Source organism: Triturus cristatus, chromosome 11 (genome assembly GCF_964204655.1).
Source record: "Triturus cristatus chromosome 11, aTriCri1.1, whole genome shotgun sequence".
Taxonomy (NCBI): domain Eukaryota; kingdom Metazoa; phylum Chordata; class Amphibia; order Caudata; family Salamandridae; genus Triturus; species Triturus cristatus.
The window spans coordinates 161,769,413-161,788,942 of record NC_140594.1 but is presented as its reverse complement, the minus strand read 5'-3'; the positions used below and the strand labels follow the sequence as shown (position 1 = coordinate 161,788,942).

The following is a 19,530-nucleotide window of genomic DNA, read 5'->3' as shown; positions in this document are numbered from 1 at the left end:
ACCTCCCCCACTACAATTACCAACACGAAACGCAACTGGCCGAAACTCTCCCAGTCTGACTGGGTAACAAGTCTTAAGACCCACACACCACCTAACACATCCGACCCCACTCTAGCCAATGAAAATTATAATAAATGGATCTTGAACTCACTTGACTCCGTGCTCCCCTTAAAACGCACGGAGTCTAAACGTAACACCCGAACCGCTCCCTGGTACTCCCCTGACTTACGGGAAAAGAAACGCCTTTGCAAAAAACTTGAAAGGAAGTGGCGAATGGACTACTCTCCCTCCGCTAAAACAGTTTACAGAGCCGCAATAAAAACATACAAAAACGAAATCCACATTGCGCAGGCGACCTTCTTTGAAAATAAAATCAATACTGCTGCCTCTAAACCTAAGGAAATGTATGAAATCGCGAAAACCCTCCTTAAGCTGCCAGACAAACCCCTCAACCCCCTTAATGCACAAACCCGCTGTAACAACCTGGCTGAGTTCTTTTTCCAAAAGATCCAAAACATCTACGCCTCCTTTCCCCACTTCCAACCCTCCATCTCACCCACCAAGCAGGGGGAGCTGAGACTTCGTACCCCAGTAACCCTCAGGAACCTTCCACCCCTTGACCCCACCTCGCTTGATATTATCATGCGTCAGGTGAAATCTGGCTCTCCCAATGATCCAGCACCTCCATGCAATCTGTTGACAGTAATCAACCACATTCTACCCACCACCCTCAACCTGCTTAATGCCTCATTATCCACCGGGACTGTTCCTCCCCCTTGGAAGCAGGCCATGGTGAAGGCTCTCCTCAAAAAATCCAATCTGGACCCAGACAACCCAGTGAACTACCGGCCAATCTCCCTACTACCATGGCTAAGCAAGATCCTTGATAAACACATCAATAGCGCTCTGGTTGAATTCCTAGAAAATAACCATCTACTCGACCCCTCTCAGACGGGATTCCATCCCATGCATGGGACCGAGACCGCCCTTATTGCAGTTACAGAAGAGGCAAGGAAGATCATGGACCAGGGAGGATCTGCCGCCATTATCCTCCTTGACCTAAGTGCCGCCTTTGACACTGTTAACCATACCATCTTACTGCAAAGACTTGTGAGCCTAGGAATCTCCGAGAACGCATTGGCCTGGCTCAAGACCTTCTTGTCAGACTGTTCATTTAGGGTCTTCGAGGGTGAAACCATCTCCCCTAGCAAGCCCCTCGGGTGCGGAGTGCCTCAGGGCTCTTCTTTGAGCCCTACACTCTTTAACATATATATGAGCCCCCTAGCTGACATTGTTCGTCCCTTTGGAATAAAAATAATCACATACGCAGACGACACTCAGCTAGTGGTGGCCCTCAGCCAGCTACACACCACTCCCAACCATCTGAGGGATTGTCTGGAAGCAGTGTACTCATGGATGTCATCATCTTGTCTCAAACTGAATGGAGACAAGACCGAGCTAATGTTCCTAGGTAACCCCCCCAGTCCGACCATCGACCACCTATGGCCCACCTGCCTCGGATCCGCCCCCACAAACAAAGACTCCATTAAAAGCCTAGGCATTTGGCTCGACAAATCTCTCAACTTTCGCTGCCAAGCAGCCAAACTCTCAGCCACGTGTTTCGGTCTGCTCAGACTCATTAGGAAAATCCTTCCCCTTCTACCCTTCCAAGCAAAACAGACTATGATTCAAGGTCTGATTTTGTCGCGCCTCGATTTTGGGAATGCCCTCTACCTGGGAGCCCCTCAGGACACCTTACATAAACTCCAGGTTATCCAAAATTGCGCAGCTCGAACTCTCCTCCAGACCCCTCGCCGACTCTCCATAAAACCCGGACTGAAAAAACTCCACTGGCTACCAGTGAGGCAAAGAATTGAATTTAAGAGCCTATGCATCACCCATCGAGCCTTCTGGAAGACTGGCGCCCTTATCAATCATCCACTGGCTATTCCCTACATACCAAACAGAAATCTTAGATCTACCTCTTCTTTTCTCATCACTATCCCCAGGATTAAAAGAGTCAGATGTGGAGGTCGATTATTCTCCTACAATTCGACCAAGCTATGGAACGCCCTCCCACTTCATCTCCGATCTGAGCCCAATCTGCTCCCCTTTCGTAAACAGTTACAAACCCTGCTTTTTAACAAATCTGATTAGCTCTTGATTCTCAGCCACACGCCTGTCCATTAACGCTAGGACGCCTCAGGGTAGCTATCGTGCTCTATAAATCCTCATTTCATTTAATTTCATTCAAGTATATAAACAATCTCTGTCCAGTTATCATCAGAGTATAAAAACTGCCAGGCGGACCTTTATTATGAATCAAATTGACCAGACCAGTAACTCATCCAAAGTCCTGTTTATCACAGTCAAGGACTTTGTGTCACCTCAAGCTTGCAGACAATCCCCGGCGGAATCTCAAGCACTATGCGACTCTTTAGCAGCCTATTTTCATGAACAAATTGCACATATTTATGCTAACTTTCCAACTATGAATTCCTAAAATCCTGATTCCCCTACCGGACCTGAAGAATTGGGGACGCCGACATCCAGCACTCTCGATCAGTTTGAAGCGATTACGCTAGATGAGGTTGCCAACTTACTATCCTCTGCTAAATCTGGCTCACCATGCGATCCCTGCCCCCCCCCCAAAAATAATAGCCCTTCTATCTACTAGTTGTGCTCCTGAAATCCCAAAACTTTTTGATTGCTCAATTCAATCGGGCATCATCCCTACCTTATGAAAAGAGGCATATGTACGACCAATATTAATAAAAACAACCGCCGACCCTCAGGTACTTGGTAATTATCGACCTATATCCTTGTTACCCCTGTTGGGCAAACAATTGGAAACTGCAATAAATAGGCAGCTAAGCTTATATCTCGAGGCTAATAAAATTCTGGACCCCTCACAATCCGGGTTCCGTCCAGGCTTTAGCACTGAGACCGCTATCCTGGCTGTGACTGACTCCCTCAGGCATGTAATGGATGCCGGAGGATCAGTAGTCCTGATCCTATTAGATCTCTCTGCGGCATTTGATACCATTTCACACTCAAAGCTCGTGGAGAGACTACACTCCTGTGGTATTCAAGGTATAGCCCTAAAACGGCTGCAGAATTTTTTGTCGGATAGATGTCAAACGATTATGCTAGGGCCTTACCTCTCAGAGAAAACTCGCTTAGGCAAGGGCATACCCCAGGGCTCTTGCCTAAGTCCAACATTATTTAATGTCTATATGGCCCCTCTGGCGAAAATTGTAGAACAACTAGGATTTGAGATAATTTCATATGCTGACGTTACTCAGCTTATGTTTACAATCAGTCCCAATTTAGAAGCTGAGAAAATCCGATTTTCGGCAGGTATGCTCGCCATCTCAAACTGGATGACGGAGAACTGCCTTCAGTGGAATCCTAGTAAAATGGAGGTTATGCTAATGGGGAAAGCATCAACCATTTGGACGGATGATTGGTGGCCGCCTCAGTTGAGAGTTGCCCCCACCCCCAAACAATGTGTGAAAAATCTTGGATTAAAGCTTGATCAGACATTATCTATGAAAGATCACATTGCGACTATTACTAGCTCCTGTTATTATAGTGTACGTCGCATACGTAAGATTTTGCCTTATCTGCCAACCAAACATCGTATAACCCTGGTCCAGGCCATGGTGATTAGTCGCCTGGACTATGGAAACGCACGGTTGGCTGAAGTAGGCGAGACGTTGCTTGCTAAATTGCAAGTGATCCAAAACACCGCAGCAAGAATGATCTTGAGTCGCCGGTAGGTTCCCCATCAAGCCCCTTGCTGAGAGAGCTTCACTGGTTACCTTTGAGGAAGCGATCCAACTTCAAGATCTGTTGTCTCACCTATAATGCCTTAAACGGCAAAGGCCCCTACTATCTGCAAAAGAAATTCACTAAACAGGTAACTGGTCGTAACCTTAGATCTAACTCACCAGCTCTCTTTAAGGTCCCTCTAATACATCTTAGTCGCACTTGGGGCACAGCTTTCTCGTACCTTGCCCCACGGTACTGGAATCAATTGCCTATTGCTCTGCGTGAATGTACCTCATATAGCATCTTCAGGAAACAATTAAAAGCCTTTCTGTTTTGAATCTATGTATCAGTTTCGACTCTGGTTCCCACCTTTCAGCCTTTTTCACTATGTAAGCGCCGAGATGCCCCCGGGTGAGTTGTGCGCTATAGAAATATGACAAACATAACATGTTTCACGGGCGGATTGTTGCTCTAAATATGTGGAGGGTAGTGGGAGTTGGTTATGATGTGTATCTTGGTGGAGATACAATGAAAAATAGAGACTTGATCTTTTAATTCGTTTCTGCTACTTATAGAGTCTTATGTATGACTTCTGTCTGCCACCTATTTGTCCATTTCTGTCAAGTCTTATAAAGGAGTTATCTGCTGGGACCGGTAAATGCATGGCAGGGCATGTGTTGTATTGGTCCTTGTCATCCGTCGTGTGAGGTTGTGATTAGTGTTTAGGGTGGAAGTCGGTTTGTGGTGCAGTAACTGCCTATGACTGTTGAGTTTCAAAGGGTATTGGTGTTTTACAATGTAACTACGAGGTCTCCTTCACTGACGTTTATCATGTACTTAGCATGGTTTGTTGTATTATTTTTTTATTAAAGTAGTTTAACATGCATAGTCAGAAACCAAAGCTTCTCTTAATAAAGGTTTTGTCATTGCACCTTTGTGCATTTAATAAAAGTATTTGGAGCTTACAGCATAGGGATCTACTTACAACTTTTTGATATCAAGAACACTCTTTTTTTCTGAATATTTCTTCTGCATTGAGAGTCAAATGATGTGTGTATGTATGACGACCTCTTTGTCAATTTATTTGTTTGACCCGGCTCGGATGAACCCAAGGATTCAGAAATCCTGAGAATATTTGGCTCCTATGTGTGGATCTGTATCAATTGCATTAAATCTGTGGTGTTCCGACTGACTGCCTGGACTCCCACAGCCGAGATGTCCTACCCCATACAGCGGGAACACGCCGGCTTCACATACCCAGAGATCTACATCACTACTAATATCTTTTTTTTATAAAAACTTTTAGTAAAAACCTTGATAGACTGTTGGAAGAGGACAGGAGGAATGTGGTATGTTGGCGTAGACGACCCCTATTTTTGTTGGCTATGGCAGCTCTCTATAAAATGATTTACCTGCTCAAATTCCTCTACGTTTTGTAAAATACCTCCTTTGAGGTCCCCAACCTTTTCTTTTACATGTTGGAAGATACCAATCGGCTGTTATTCTGGGTTTCAGGGAATGCCCAAAATAACTCTCACCATGCTGACTAGGAAAGAGTAGGATGGAGGGGATTGCCTTGCTGAACTTATGGCTTTACTATTGAGTGGCCCAGCTATTGGACGTGTCCGACTGGGTCTTTGAGACCCAGCAGGAACCCTCCCTGCTCGCTGACAGATGGCTATCTGCACCAGTTATATAGTGGAAGTGGGTTGATCTCCCTCACCACTCACGACTGCTGTGGTTGTTGGGACATGGAAAGGAGCTACACAGGCAATGGAATGGACAGATTAACTGACACTAGAGACCCCTTATGAGTGGCAGAATCCCTAAGAGAGACACAAGAAATGGTATCTATTGGGTATCTCAAAGGTGGAGGACATTTGGTGGGACAATAAAATGATTCAATTTCCTGAACTGCAAGAACAATACAAAATAACTGGGAATCAATATCTCTGATACCTCCAGATAAAAAACATCATGCGGGGCTGCAAGGATCAGCTGAAAGACTTAGTGGAGCAAACACCCCTTGAATACAGGGTACTGGCTGCCCCCTGAATAAACACGCTGTCTCACAAATCTAGCCCCACTGCTCACTCAGCCTTCTTCAGTTGACCACATTGCAGAGTAAATGGGAACAGGATCTAGATGAGTTGGAAGAGGATGAGTGGGAGGCAACCAGCAGATACCCTAGGGAGATAACCATATAAGCCGGGTTCCACCTGTTCCAACTCAAAATACTTTATAGAGCTTACTTTAAGAGAACTAGGTTGTTTTGAAGGGGTAGGTCTGCCACAGCCATGTGCCTGCAGGGTTATGGACAACAGGGTACATTGTTGCATACCTTGTTGGGGCAACTGCGGGCCCAGGTTTACTGGAGAAAGGTGTGTTGCTATCATATCTTATGTAACGGATGTGCCTGTGGTACTCACCCCGCAGGTGGTTGTACTCTGTATCTGGGGAGACCAGACTATAGATAAGTGCGCAAGTATCTTTGGAATGTAGAGTTGACGGTCGTCAGACGTAATGTACTTTGCCAATGGGGCGCTCCCTCGATCCCCAAGATGGAGGACTGGATAGCCAATATGGACTGGTGCATAAGATCCAAGGCCGGGGGACGCCCATAAACATTTGAAACGATTTGGGGCCCCTTTGCGCTGTCCGATGTGGGAAGAGATTGGGGGGCCAGTAACACTGGGAGTTGGATAAATGTACCACATTGGTGTGAATAATGACTGTCGAAGGTTCCCGTTGTACCCTTCAGTTTAACAAGATGAAGTTTATCTTGAAACTGTAAGCATTGTATTCTTTGTTTATGAAGTTCTGATCCACCTTTCTTTTGCTTTCATGTAAAAAAACGCAATAAAAAGAGTCATAAAAAAATCTCAGTTCACCTAAAAGGAGGATGACACTCAAATATATCTAAGCTAATTACTCGTATAATACATTATTACTTATAAATAAAAATTGGAAAGTGTTTTCTATTTATTGCTCTATTTGTTGTTTTGACTTTTAATAACATTTTCCTTACTAAACGTACGCATTTTCCTCCTTGGCAGGATGATGACTTGGTTTTCTGGCAGCGAAGGGCTGATGGCAGAGATACACCAGTACCCATGGAGGAAGAGCCCCTTCTCGATATGGAGATGCTAATGGCAGAGTTTAGTGATACTCTGTTTTCAACGCTTGCTTCACATCAACCAACTCCTTGGCCAAATCCAAGAGACATAGGTATGGTTTAATTCAAAGAACATTTAGAAACCTTCAAGTTGATTACATATTTGTTTTTAATGAGGCATCATGCACTTAACTAATGGCAAGAACTGCCTTGCGAAGTGATGAGATTGTGTTGAGCTCAAAACTGGATAGCAATATGCAATGCAAGTGAGGGAGTAGGGGCACTTAAAGTGGTGCCGATGGTGGATTAACTCAAATGGTGAGACACAAAAGTGTATTTTGTTTAATTGTTAATGGGTGTTGATCTAAACCTGACTCACGGAAAGGGGTGAGTTCCTCTATGAGGCAGAAGTACTACAGGTCACTGTCTGCCTACTATATTAGTCGCTGGGGGATCTCTTTTTTTAGATCGTAATGCCCTCTCACACCTGTTGGGGTGTCATGCTTCATCATAGGGTGCCCTCGTCAGACCGGCGCTGCAATGTCTGACTGGCCTGGTGGCATCTTTGGCGGAGTTCTTTTGATCTGAGATCGTCGTATGTGAAGAGTGTATGTGGGCTAGAAGCAAGTGAATCTTTGTGTGTGTTAAGTGACTGGGTGATTAAAAATAGGCACCAGACCTATGAACGTTTTAATTCAGATATAGGACTGGGACTAAGTTAAAACAGTGGGGCTACCAAAACGTCTTAAGGTAGCTATTAAGTGTAAGTGGTCAACATGTTTCGTGTCATTAAGGCTTCAAAATCGAGCAGCACTTCTTCAGGACCAAAAACCTATAAAAGTGAGTGGTCCCCAACGAGTGAGGACCAAGAGGTGACTCCCCAAATATGGGGATGTTCCGTAGATAATTGCCAGGTCCCAAAGTCAGGAACCAGCAGTGTCTCTCCACCTGTGTAGACGGAGACAGAAACAGTGGAGGACATAAAAAGCGACATCAATTGGTACCGTCAAAGACAATATTCGACAGAACTATATAAGACCTTGCACCCACAATGGTGAAGAGGTACAAAGCTAGGTATAAGGAAAATAATCCTTTCCTAGGTATGATTCTTATGTGAATAGAAACAATTAGTAGAAGTATAAAAATTGATAAAAACAAACAAACGCAGGAGATTTTGACATTGCCTACATACACCAGATACATCATCCGTATCCCACCGCCTGGACGGGGGAGAGAGGCAACTTTGCAAACCTTACCTCACTTGATGGATAGTATTACTTCATAGATGTCAGGGACGGGGGGCCCAACCACTGGAAGGGACCAACTAAATATTGAAATGTGAAGAAAGATACAAAAACACAACATAGTAGTTCAACTGTGAACACGAGGTTAAACCTTAAACACTGTCTAAAAAGAAGCAGTGTCTCTAGGACATGAGATTGTCTATAGACTAGAGAAGGTTAATCTGCGCGTATGCAGGCATATAATGACGCTTATGTATAGAGGTTAAATACGTCTCTCAATAATGCCGGCGTTGGAGGAAAGCGCCTGTGTCAACATGCATAATAAATGAGAGGGGTGCGCCGGGCAGAGTCTGAGTGCCGCTTAATGATGAACCTACTCAAAGTAGATCGTGAGCCCTAGATCTGTAAAACGGCCGTCTGATAATACAGGGACAACTGTGCCAAGACGGCAGAGCAGCCGCCAGGAGTCTGTGTGCACCAATAGCGCCTATCTAAACCTGCTGAGTGACAGGTACTAGTGTTGGGATCGTGTGGGAGTGAGTCCCTGAAGGTCGGAATTCCACAATCCAAGCACTGGGGGAAAAAGGTTACTAAGACACTACGTCAAGGTAACCAAGGCGCTTAACGAAAGGTTTGCGAGCTTACAAAATAACGGGTATCGCTGCCTGTAGCGCAGTTAGAAACAGGTCGCGTATGCGTGTAAAGGTGCCCAACTAGATAAACACATGGTTTATCATATATTATCGGGGTATTCACTTACCAAGTAATGTGAGCGGGCAATGCCGGTATTCCAACGCGTCTCCCCAACGTCTGGATATTACCGGTATTGAGTGACCGCCGTTATTTTAAAGGAGACAGCCCTTGTGACGTTGTCCTCACAAGTATCGCGATGTCTCGGTTCCGAATGGCGTCGCCATATTGTCTCCACCAACAAGGCCTGACTGTGAGTACAGACAAAATATGGATAAATAAGGAAACTCATCTTCCCCATGAAATATGTTGTGAAAAATATATCTTTTTTAAAAATATATCTTTTGTTGTAAAAAAAGGAGAAGAAGAAGTCTAATGTGACACAGGTCTATACAATTGTCTGAGAGGCACAGTATATGTTCATAAAGAGTTTTTTTTAGGTGTAACCCCTAGGATAGTAGCCTATCAAGTCTTCCAGGCGTACTGTCAGTTGGTCAGTCTATGTGGCTATCCTGTGTGTGATTCTAAAAAAGGAGAGATATAAGGTCTTCATGAACACATGGTTCCAGTATTCAGGTGTATGGATGGATGTAAGTATTTTCACATTCTAATGAAATAGAATAGGCTTTTTATAGTTCAGTCCATGGGATATTGTTGTTGTGACCCCTGTGTTGTGTGGACAAACGAAATATCCATCTTTGCTCTGTTTCAAACTTTTTCTGCGTGGTCCACATAACATTGCTTTCAATCACTGTCCAACTCATTTCATCTGCCCCATGCGGATGAGAAAGATAATGTGTACTCACTTTTGTCGTCGTTCTTCCACACTGTATGTTGCTGCGATGCTCCATAATCCTTGTCTTTACTGGGCGGGTTGTCATGCCAATATACTTTAAGTGGCATGGGCATTCGATTAGATATACGCAGTTCCTTGAGTTACAGTTGGTGCGGGTTCTTTGTATTCAAACCTTGCCTTCTTCCAGGGTTAGTTCTTTTGTTACCTTTGTTAAGTCACATACTCCGCAGTGGCCACATGGATAGTGTCCGCGTACTGGTGTAGTGTTCCACAGGGTCTCTTGTGTGTTCCTCTGATTAGTCTTGGGGCGTGTGTGAACCAATATATCGCAAAGGTTGCTGGTTTGTTTCATAGCAAATCTAGGCATTGGCATGGAAAGTTTTCCTGTGGAGAGGATCTTCCAGTGTTTGCGGATGATTCTTTGGACCTTGTTTAACTCTGGTTTGTATGTGGTGACACATGTCATCAGGTCTTCTGTTCTTCTTTGTTTTGGTTCCAGCAGTTCCTCTCTGTTGTTATTGAGTGCTCTCTTGTTGGATTTTTTAATGATGTGCGCCGGATAGTCACAGGCTGCTAGGTTAATGCTCAGAGTGGTTGCTTCCTTTTTATAATCAGTTGTTGTCTCACAATTCCTGCGGAGTCGTAAGAATTTGCCGAATGGCAGATTGTCCCTAAGTGCTTTTGGGTGATGGCTCCCATTGAGTAGTAAATTGTTGGGGTCCGTTGGTTTTTTGTAGGTGTGGGTGGACAGTCAACCATCCCGTAGGGTGATAGTTAGATCAAGGAAGTGGATCTCGGAGGTGGAGATAGTTCGAGTGAAGCGGAGGTAGGTGTCCAAGGAATGAACCCATGTGAAAAAGGTGTCACACGTTTCTATGTCTCTTTTCCAAAAAATGAGAATATCATCTATGTAGCGCCGCCACAAAACTATGTTATGCGCATAGATGTTGTTGTCTGCAAGGTGGAGGCGTTCAAATTCAGCTACATAGAGACAGGCCAGACTCGGCGCAAATGTGCTCCCCCTGGGTCTGGTGGTATAGCTTTTCCTGGAATTGAATTTTTTTCCCACATATTGCTAGCGTGGTACATTCCATTATGAAAGCAACGGTGTTTTTGATGTCCAGTCTTTTGCTAGGAGGCGTTCTTCTACCACTCTGAGGGTCTCTGCCTGGGGCATGTTCGTATAGAGTGCCTCCACGTCCAGTGTCCTCAGGAGGTTAATTTCTTCACTTCTGGTGATGTTGGTAATGAGGTTCAGGACGTCTCTGGTATCTTGTAGGTACAAGGGTATTTTCTTAACCTATGGTGGCAGAAAAAAGTCGCAGAACTTGCTGAGTGGTTCCAACAGCGAGCCGATCCCTGACACAATCGGACAACCAGGGAGGGGGCAGGGGGGGTCACCCCCTTGTGAATTTTTGGAAGGGTGTAGAAAGCCGGAGTCCGAGGTTCCGTGTTCACCAAGAATTCAGCTTCATTTTTCGAGATCCACCCTTGCGCTTCAGCAGAAATCACGATGGATTTTATCTTGGATAGTAGTGTTCCGGTTGGGTCTTTTTTGAGCTTTTTGTAGTGTCTCTCCTGTGAGAGCTGTCTGAGGCATTCTTGATCGTATTCGGTTGTGTTCATTAGGACGATTGTGCCTCCCTTGTCTGCCGGTTTGATAGTGAGTGTAGTATCCTCAGTGAGATGTTTGATGGCTGTTCTTTCTGCTACGGGCAGGTTGTTATAGTGTTGTTTATTGGGGATGCTGTCCACTTCTTTAATTACTGCTTGCTCAAAGGTGAGTACCTCATGTGGAGTCATACCTTCGTGTGGTGTGAATTTGGAGGGAGCTCTTAGGCCAGTGTCAGAATGTTCTTGGTATTCTTTGTCTTGGAAGTAGGCTCTCAGTCGCAACTTTCTGAAGAAATCGTGAAGTTCTTTGTGTAGGCAGAATTGATCCATCTGTGGAGTAGGCACAAAGCCCAGGCCCCTGTTGAGGGCTCTTTTTTCAATAAGAGTAAGATTTCTCGTTGAAAGATTCACCACTATGTCCTGTTGTTGTTCTTGCTCCTCCGCTCCATCCGTTCCTGTTGTTGTGGAGTTGGTTGATCTTACCATCGTACCTGTTTTGGCTCCCTCTATTTATTTATTTTTTCAGAAAAACTTCTAAAGAGTTTTATGTGCATTGGCCAAGTTTCTCATTTTATATTTCTCCAGTTTTGTAGCTTGTATAGATTCACATGCTTGAATCGTCCCCGTCGTCATGGTGGGAGTTCCACGGTAACAATAAAATAGCAGTATTGAAACTTCAACATTCAAATGCCCATAGAAATTCACCAGCTTTTAGTAACCTATTACCATTGTTGAAAAACATCTAAACTCTAGCCAATCAGGGCGTAGACCATAGAGTCTCCTTCCCCTGCAGGGCCACCATCCCTCAGATTTCTTATTGCACGTCATGTGTTAGGGAGTTCTCCCTGAGCTCTGTTCAGTTAGTGTTTCTACTGATTCCCTTTTGAACTTCCAGCTAGCTATTCATCTCTTCACTTAATATTTCCTTCTGAGGTACAATCCAAGAGTGTAAGTACCTACTTACCTATTTTTCCTTCATAATTGTCAGTCTAAAAAAGGGTTGTTTAGGCCCTGTAAGACTTGTGGAAAGTCCAATCTATATTCTGAGGACCCACATAAAGAGTGTCTACTTCCTGTATCCAGACCACAAGCCCAGAGAATGCAAGTACTGTCATACTTTCTCCACAAAAACTTTCAAAGACAATGAGGGTAGGCTGCTTCTCTGGCTGCAAAGGAAGAAAAGCAGCAAAAGGCTCTGACTCTGAGGTTGAGGAGAAGCCTCATACCTCCTTCAGGGAGAGGAAAATGAAGGGTCTTCCTTTTCACTTAAGGACCCTAAAAAATCCATATCTCAAAGTAAAGAGAGGATTAAGGAGAAAAGAGCCAAAAAAGACCAGCCCGGTTCTCCGTCTTCTCACCAGAGGTCTGGTTCTGCTCCACCATCGACACCTCATACTCCTTCCAGAGAATCTTCAGCTAACAAATCTCACTCGTCGACGGTCCCGTCGACGAAAAAATATCAGTCCACAGCCTCCGTCTCCACTGGGACTGGCACTTCGTCGACGGTTTCATCAGTGACTGTGATAACGCCGACGGTCAAGACGACGACGGCAGCTGTGTCGACGACGGCAGTGGTGGCGTCGCCGGCTGGGGTTAGACTGTCTCAGTCTACGAAGGGTTCACCGTCGACGGTTCAGCAGGTTCGTTCTTCGTTGGCGACTCTTCAACCGCTGCAGTCGGTTGTGCCATTGAAGCTCCTGTCGACAACCCTGTCGACGAGGGAAAAAGCTCTTGTCCACTTACTCGTCTCCTGGATTTCCAGGAATCTAAGGATGATGGTCCTTATGGTCCTGCATACAGTCCCTCACAACTCAGGGTTAAGTGCCATGATTTGGAGGAAGAAGTGGCTATGGTTGATCCGTCTACTTATTTGGAGGGGGATTATTCTTTCTCCGATATAGGGCGTCCCAGTTCTCAGCGTTTGGACGCATTCAGTAGCACTACCCTTATGAGAAACAGGAAGAACAAGCTCAAGAACCCTCCATTAATATCCCTGTGTCATTGGTCACTGAACTTAGATTAATGCTGAAGGATTATTACAAGAGGTTTCCTGAAGCGAACTCTACTCCACAACTACCTCCTGTTTAGGAAGCTCCCATTCCTGTGTAGCCCCCGTTGTCCAAGAGCAAAGTCATTCTGCCACCTGTGGAAATTCCTGCACAAACTCAGGATGATCACCAACAACTAGGGAAAGGGGAATTGCAATTGGGCCCGGATGTCCATAATGAGTGAGACGACTATGTGGTTCCTACTCTGCTTCTAGCCGACTCCCTGCATGAAGATATCGGCAGGTTCCACGATCTGCTGGAACGTTCTTCTAGGCACTTTGACCTTCCTATGCCTGCCAAGCAGATGGTGTGCTTTTTATATGATTTTAAGCCTACAATGCAGCGCTCCTCTTGATACATCCCTATTGTAGACTTCTTATGACAAGAAGACCTGAGGCTGATGAAGACACCAGCTTCTATACCTGCGGTGGTGCCGAAATTGGACTAAAAGTACAGAAAGTCCGAGGACTCTCCTGCGTGCCTGATTGGTGACCCTCAACCTGATTTGGTCATTATGCAAGCTGCCCAAAGGAGATCGAAGAACCCTTCCTCTCTGTGTGCGGCTCCACCTGATAAGGAAGGGCACCGATTGGACAACATCGCCAAAAGGTTCTCCGTTTTGGTGGCCACTGTCATCAGGGCCTCCAGCGCCATGGCTATCCTGTGGAGGTATGAATGCCAAATGTGGTCCGACATCTCTGCCTTGCTGGAGTTTCTTCCTGAGTTTAAGAAGAAAGAAGCAAAGGAGGTGCTGTTGGGTCCGAAGGAGAGAGAGCCCCTTCCGAGATGATTGATGTGGCTCTGAACATTTCATCGGACAGATGGCGGGAGCGGCGGTGTTGAGACGGCAGGGGTGGCTGAAAGCTACGATGTTCCGCCCAGAGGTTCAGGCCAAAGTATTAGAGATGCTGTTTGATGCAGAGTTTCTCTTTGGTAACCATGTGGATGAAGCGCTGCAGTCGATTAAGTCTGATACTGACACGGCTTAATCTTTGACTAATCTGCAGCAGAAGAAGTTTGCTTCCTTCCGGGGCAGAGACAGAGGTCAATATCTCTCTCGCCCTCAGCTTTAGCACCGTTTCCAGCCATATTATCAACAGGGATTTCATGCTCAGTACACTTCACAGCCCTTTCAGCAAACCTCAACACCAGCCTACCCTAGGGCAGCGACACGTCGACGCCCACCATCAGGTAGAAGGGCTCACAACTCTAATAAGAGGCAATGAGGATCCGCTGGCCCCTGCTACCGTAGACTCACTTCAAAACGGCCCGCTTGCTCTAAATTGGTCAGTCAATGGAAGCTTATATCTTCCGTAAAATGGGTGTTTGACATTTTCCGCCACAGTCACATCATGGAATTTGTTCATCAGCCCCCGAATTTGCCTCCACGAAGAACTTCCCATCGTCATCTCCAAGTCCTCAAGAGGAAAGTCCAATTGCTCCTCACAAGCAGGCAATCGAAGAGGTGCCACCCGATCAGCACAATCTGGGGTTCTATTCTCACTTCTTAATAAAGAAGAAGACGGGAAAATCAAGGCAGATAATGGATCTCAGGCCATTCATCAATCTCAATCCTTCAGAATGTTGTTTCGCCAGGAAATTCTGCTTCTCATGGATGCGGGGGGACTATATGACCTCTCCAGATCTTCTGAATGTGTATTTCTATGTCCCGTTCATCCAAAACATCGCTGTTTTCTCAGGTTCGAAGTTGCAGGATGTCATTACCAATTCAAAGTACTACCCTTCGGGTTAAAGTCGGCTCCAAGAGACTTCACCAAGTGCTTGGCCCCAGTGGCGGCCTTTCTACGACGAGCCGGTCACAAGGTATTCCCTTATCTGGATGACTGGTTAGTCAAGGCTCCATCACTCTTGTGTGCCAGAAGATCGTCAGATACCTGTGTTTGACTGTTTCGCTCCCTGGGTCTCAAATCAACTGGGAAAAGTCCTCTCTAAATCCTTACAGGTCAATGGTATTTCCAAGACCACCTCTGGATACCACACTTTCGAAAGCCTTCCCTACAAAAGAAGGGATCTTATGACTCCGGAAGACAGTGCGGGCTCTGTCCACAAAAAAGTGCGTTTCTGTAAGGACTTTCAAGTCACTGCTAGGGATGATATCCTGTATCCCGCTGATTCTGCACTGTTGCCTAATGATGAGACCTCTTCAGGAGCGGCTTGACGCTCAATGGATTGAGTCTCAATACTCATTCGAGGACATCATTTCAATCACACCGGTAATGATTTCAGCAATGTCTTGGTGGACAGTCAGAGACAATCTCTCTCAAGGGCTTTCTTTCCGCACAGTAAAGCCAAAGTTGGTAATGACGTCTTGGATGGGTGGGGTGCCAACCTGCAAGAATTGCAGATTCATGGGAGGTGGTCGGCTCGGGAAGCACAGCGTCACATAAACCTCTTGGAACTGAAAGCAGTTTTTTCTGGGCCTCCAAACATTACCGTCAAGAATCAGGAACTCGTCGATCCTGATTTGCACGGACAACACCACCACCATGTTCTATCTGCTGAAGAAAGGTGGGACAAGATCTCGGGTCCTCTCAATCCTGGCTCAGCAGATCTAAGAATGGCTGATAGTCCACAGAATATCAATACAGGTTCAACATGTGCCAGAGGTCCAAAACGATTGGGCCGATTCCCTCAGCAGGGACACCAAGCAATGTCACGAGTTGAAGCTAAACGAAGATCAGCTACAACGGGTTTTTCGCTGCTGGGGGTTTCCAACCCTAGATCTGTTCGCTACGTCACTCAACAAAAATGCAAATTCTACGCCAGCAGATTTCCTCAGCCAGGCTCTCTAGGAAACGCCTTCCACTTCTCTTGGGTGGGAATGTTCGCATTCCCTGTGTTTCCTCTGATTCTGAAGGTACTGCAAAAGATCAAACGAGAGCCTTGCCGTGTCATCCTAATCGCCCAGGCAGGGGCGCGACAATACTCGTTCACAGAGCTGTATCGCCTATCAAAGTCTTTTCCAATCCTGTTCCAGCCAAAAGAAAATCTTCTTTCCATGAACCAGGGCCAAGTGGTTCATCCTCAAATCCACACACTATACTCATCAGCTTGGCTCCTCATCACAGAGAATTCAGACAACTAGCGATTTCTGAGGAATGTCAGGCAGTACTACAGAAAGCCCAAGCTCCTTCTACGATAAAATGCCACTCGGCCAGGTGGAAAAGGTTTTGTATATGATGTGCTGCGCACTCTTGTGATCCTCTCTTGTTGCCGCCTCAGGACATTTTGCCCTATTGCTGGTCTCTCGCCAAAGCTGGTCTGGCGCATGCGTCCATCAAAGTGCACTTAGCGGCAATCTCCAGATACAGATGACTTTCTGGTTGCTTGTCTTTGTGGTCTAACAGACTGATAAAAGAGTTCATGAAAGGACTTTTCAGGGCCTACCGTCCAGTAAGACCTCCTCCAGTGCTATGGCAATTAAATATTGTCCTGTCACAGCTTATGAAGTGACCCTTTGAGCCAATTCACAAGTATGACTTGAAGTACCTCTCCTGGAAGGTGGCCTTCCTGATAGCCATCACGTTGGCCAGACGCATTAGTGAAATTCAGCCCTTCACAACGATGGAGCCTTACCTGCAGTTCCTTCAAGATAGAGTAATTCTTCGTACCAATCCATCTTTTATTCCTAAAGTACCTTCTGCATTTCATCTAAATGAGCCAGTCGTTTTGCCCTCCTTCTTTTCAGCTCGATCTTCGCCAGCTGAGAGAGCGCTCCATTCTCTAGACATTAAACAATGTTTGAAGATCTGCTTGCAAGTACTCCGCCCTTCCGAATATCTACTTACTCATTGCCTTCTGTGCCCCTAGAAAGGGTCAGGCTTTGACGTGGCCGTCTATCGCTCGCTGGGTCTCATTGACTATTCTATTCTGTCATGAGAGGGCTGGCCGCCCTCAGGTTTCCAAGGTCGCAGCGCACTCAACATGCAAGGTGGAAGCTTCTTCTACGCTGTTCGCCGGAGTGTCCTTGCCTGACATCTGCAGGGCGGCGACATTGACAAACGTCCATACCTTCACGAAGAATTACTGCCTGGTTGCCTGACAGAATGCGGATGTAGCAGTTGGTCAAGCTGCTCTGCGACGTCTATTCGCATAAGGTATGATCTTCTTTGTGTCTTTTCTTCTGCATAAGCTACTGTTGTTGTAATAAGTCATGTTTAAAATATTTTCTAATTTATGTATACTTATATATATGTGCGTGTGTGTATAAATATATTGCTATGAGCTCATGTTACATGCTATTTATGATTATTATTTGCATTCTAGTTTATGGGTCGCATGGTGGGATGGTTCACCTTACCCGCAGCCTCTGACCCTTTGGTACTGCTTGCTATTCTAATTCAAGCATGTGAATCTATAAAAGATACATTACTGGAGAAGAAACCAGTTACGTACCTGTACACTGTGGTTCTCCAGTATTGATATCTTTTATAGATTCACATGCGACCATCCCTCCCCCCCCACCCCTCCCTTTTAGGTTCACCTTCCATACCTCTCTTATTCCTTTATGGTACTTGTGCTCAAAATCTGAGGTATGGCAGCCCTGCAGGGGAAGGAGACTCTATGGTTTCGCTCCGATTGGCTGGAGTTTGGATATTTTATAACAATGGGAATAGGTTACTAAAAGCTAGTGAATTTTCTATGGCCATTTGAATGTTGAAGTTTTGATACTGCTTTTTAGGTCTCGCCTGAGCCAGTGCATGCGCTACTCGGAGAGACATTTAGTATACAGGTTTTCAAAGTGTTGCCACAGCTGGCCTAGTGCTTGCGTTCACGCGAGCGTGCACGCGTGCAGCCTCCATCTGCCTCCCTTCCAGCGATCACTGCTGCGCGCACCACTCGCATGATTACCACAGGGCGCATCCGATCACTTTCGCTTTCACGCGGCCAATGCTTGTTTTCCCTTTAGTCATGCACGCACTGCATCTGTATTCGGTTTTCCCTTTCATTCACGGTCAGTGCTTGTTTTCCCTTTCGTCATGCCTGCATGCACGCACTGCATCTGTATTCGGTTTTCCCTTTCATTCACCACGTGGTTCGGGCGGGCACGGACGCTCGCTCGCTTGCGCTCTCTTTTTCTCGTCAGACCTCGGGGGTTTAATGGGGGTTTGTTCGGTCATCGCTTCACTCCTTACAGAGAGGTCAACCTGCCTACTAGCGCGTCCCTACAGGGCATCCTTCCCCTTCTACTCTTTGATGACACCCTCACTTAGGTTACCTATTCCCTCCTTCTGAGGGAGCATGTGAGTAGAGGGACGGGGCTTCTCATATGAGCTATTATTTAATGACGCAGTACAGGTTGCTATCTGCTGCCGAGGTACATCTGAAAATGACAGTGTGGGCCTGAAGCTCGAGTGGGTACGCTTTCACTTTTCAGTTTTTCCGGAGGTTTTCATCCTTTCATCCACTGGTTTACGCTACGGTAGTGAATTAAGTGTATGGACACGCATCAGGAATATTGCAAAGGCACTTGCCTTCAAGCCTGGTATTTTTGTAAACAACATTAGAATCTCCATAGTCATCATAAAATGTATTATCTCTGTGAAAAACGTTTTACATGATTTACAAGAAATCTTTAATTAAAATGGCAGAAAAAAATAAGTGAAAAAATATAGGTGCCTGGCAATTACAGCAGTGTGACTTTAGAACATCAGAACTGGAACACTTGCGGCCAGGATTAGAACGTGGCTGCAAGCATGAACCACCCAGTAATAATGCATTGATCAAGTATATTAAGCCAAGCAAACTAGGAGAGGTACTGGGGACCGTTTCTCAGTCATTTCAAATTCTTTTAGTGTTAAAAATAGCAAGCCAAAGCATAAGTAAGGCTCCAAACATAAGACGCTTCGGTCTGATTTAACAACATTTGTCAAGGTGATATCACCTTGCAGCAGCCTTTTTAACGGAATAAAACTTTTTTTTATGCATCACTTATATTCTCAAGAAATGCCAGTATTGGCATAGCCAGTAGGTCTGGCTTTTGGGACCTTATAGGTTTTTAGCCATGCAACAGTTGATGTTATTGCACCAAGGATATTGTGCTGCATAACTAAATACTTATAAGGTCCCAAAAGCGAGACCTATTGGCTATGCCAATGCTTGTTTACTGTTACCGTGGGACTCCCTCCATGATGATGGAGAAGATAAGCATGTGAATCTATAAAAGATATCAATACTGGGAATCCACAGTGTACAGGTAAGTAACTTGTGTCTTATAGCTAATCACCA

The 19,530-nt window shown here is 45.5% G+C and overlaps 1 protein-coding gene across 1 annotated transcript in view; it reads left to right on the top strand.

The window, feature by feature from the left end:
* The window catches only part of MLXIP (MLX interacting protein), a 2,063,149-nt gene that overhangs the window by 938,339 nt on the left and 1,105,280 nt on the right, over positions 1–19,530 (top strand). Inside the window, exon 6 of the mRNA XM_085634535.1 lies at positions 6,831–7,002. Coding sequence (XP_085490661.1) covers positions 6,831–7,002 — 172 coding nt within the window. The remainder of the gene's footprint in view (positions 1–6,830; positions 7,003–19,530) is intronic.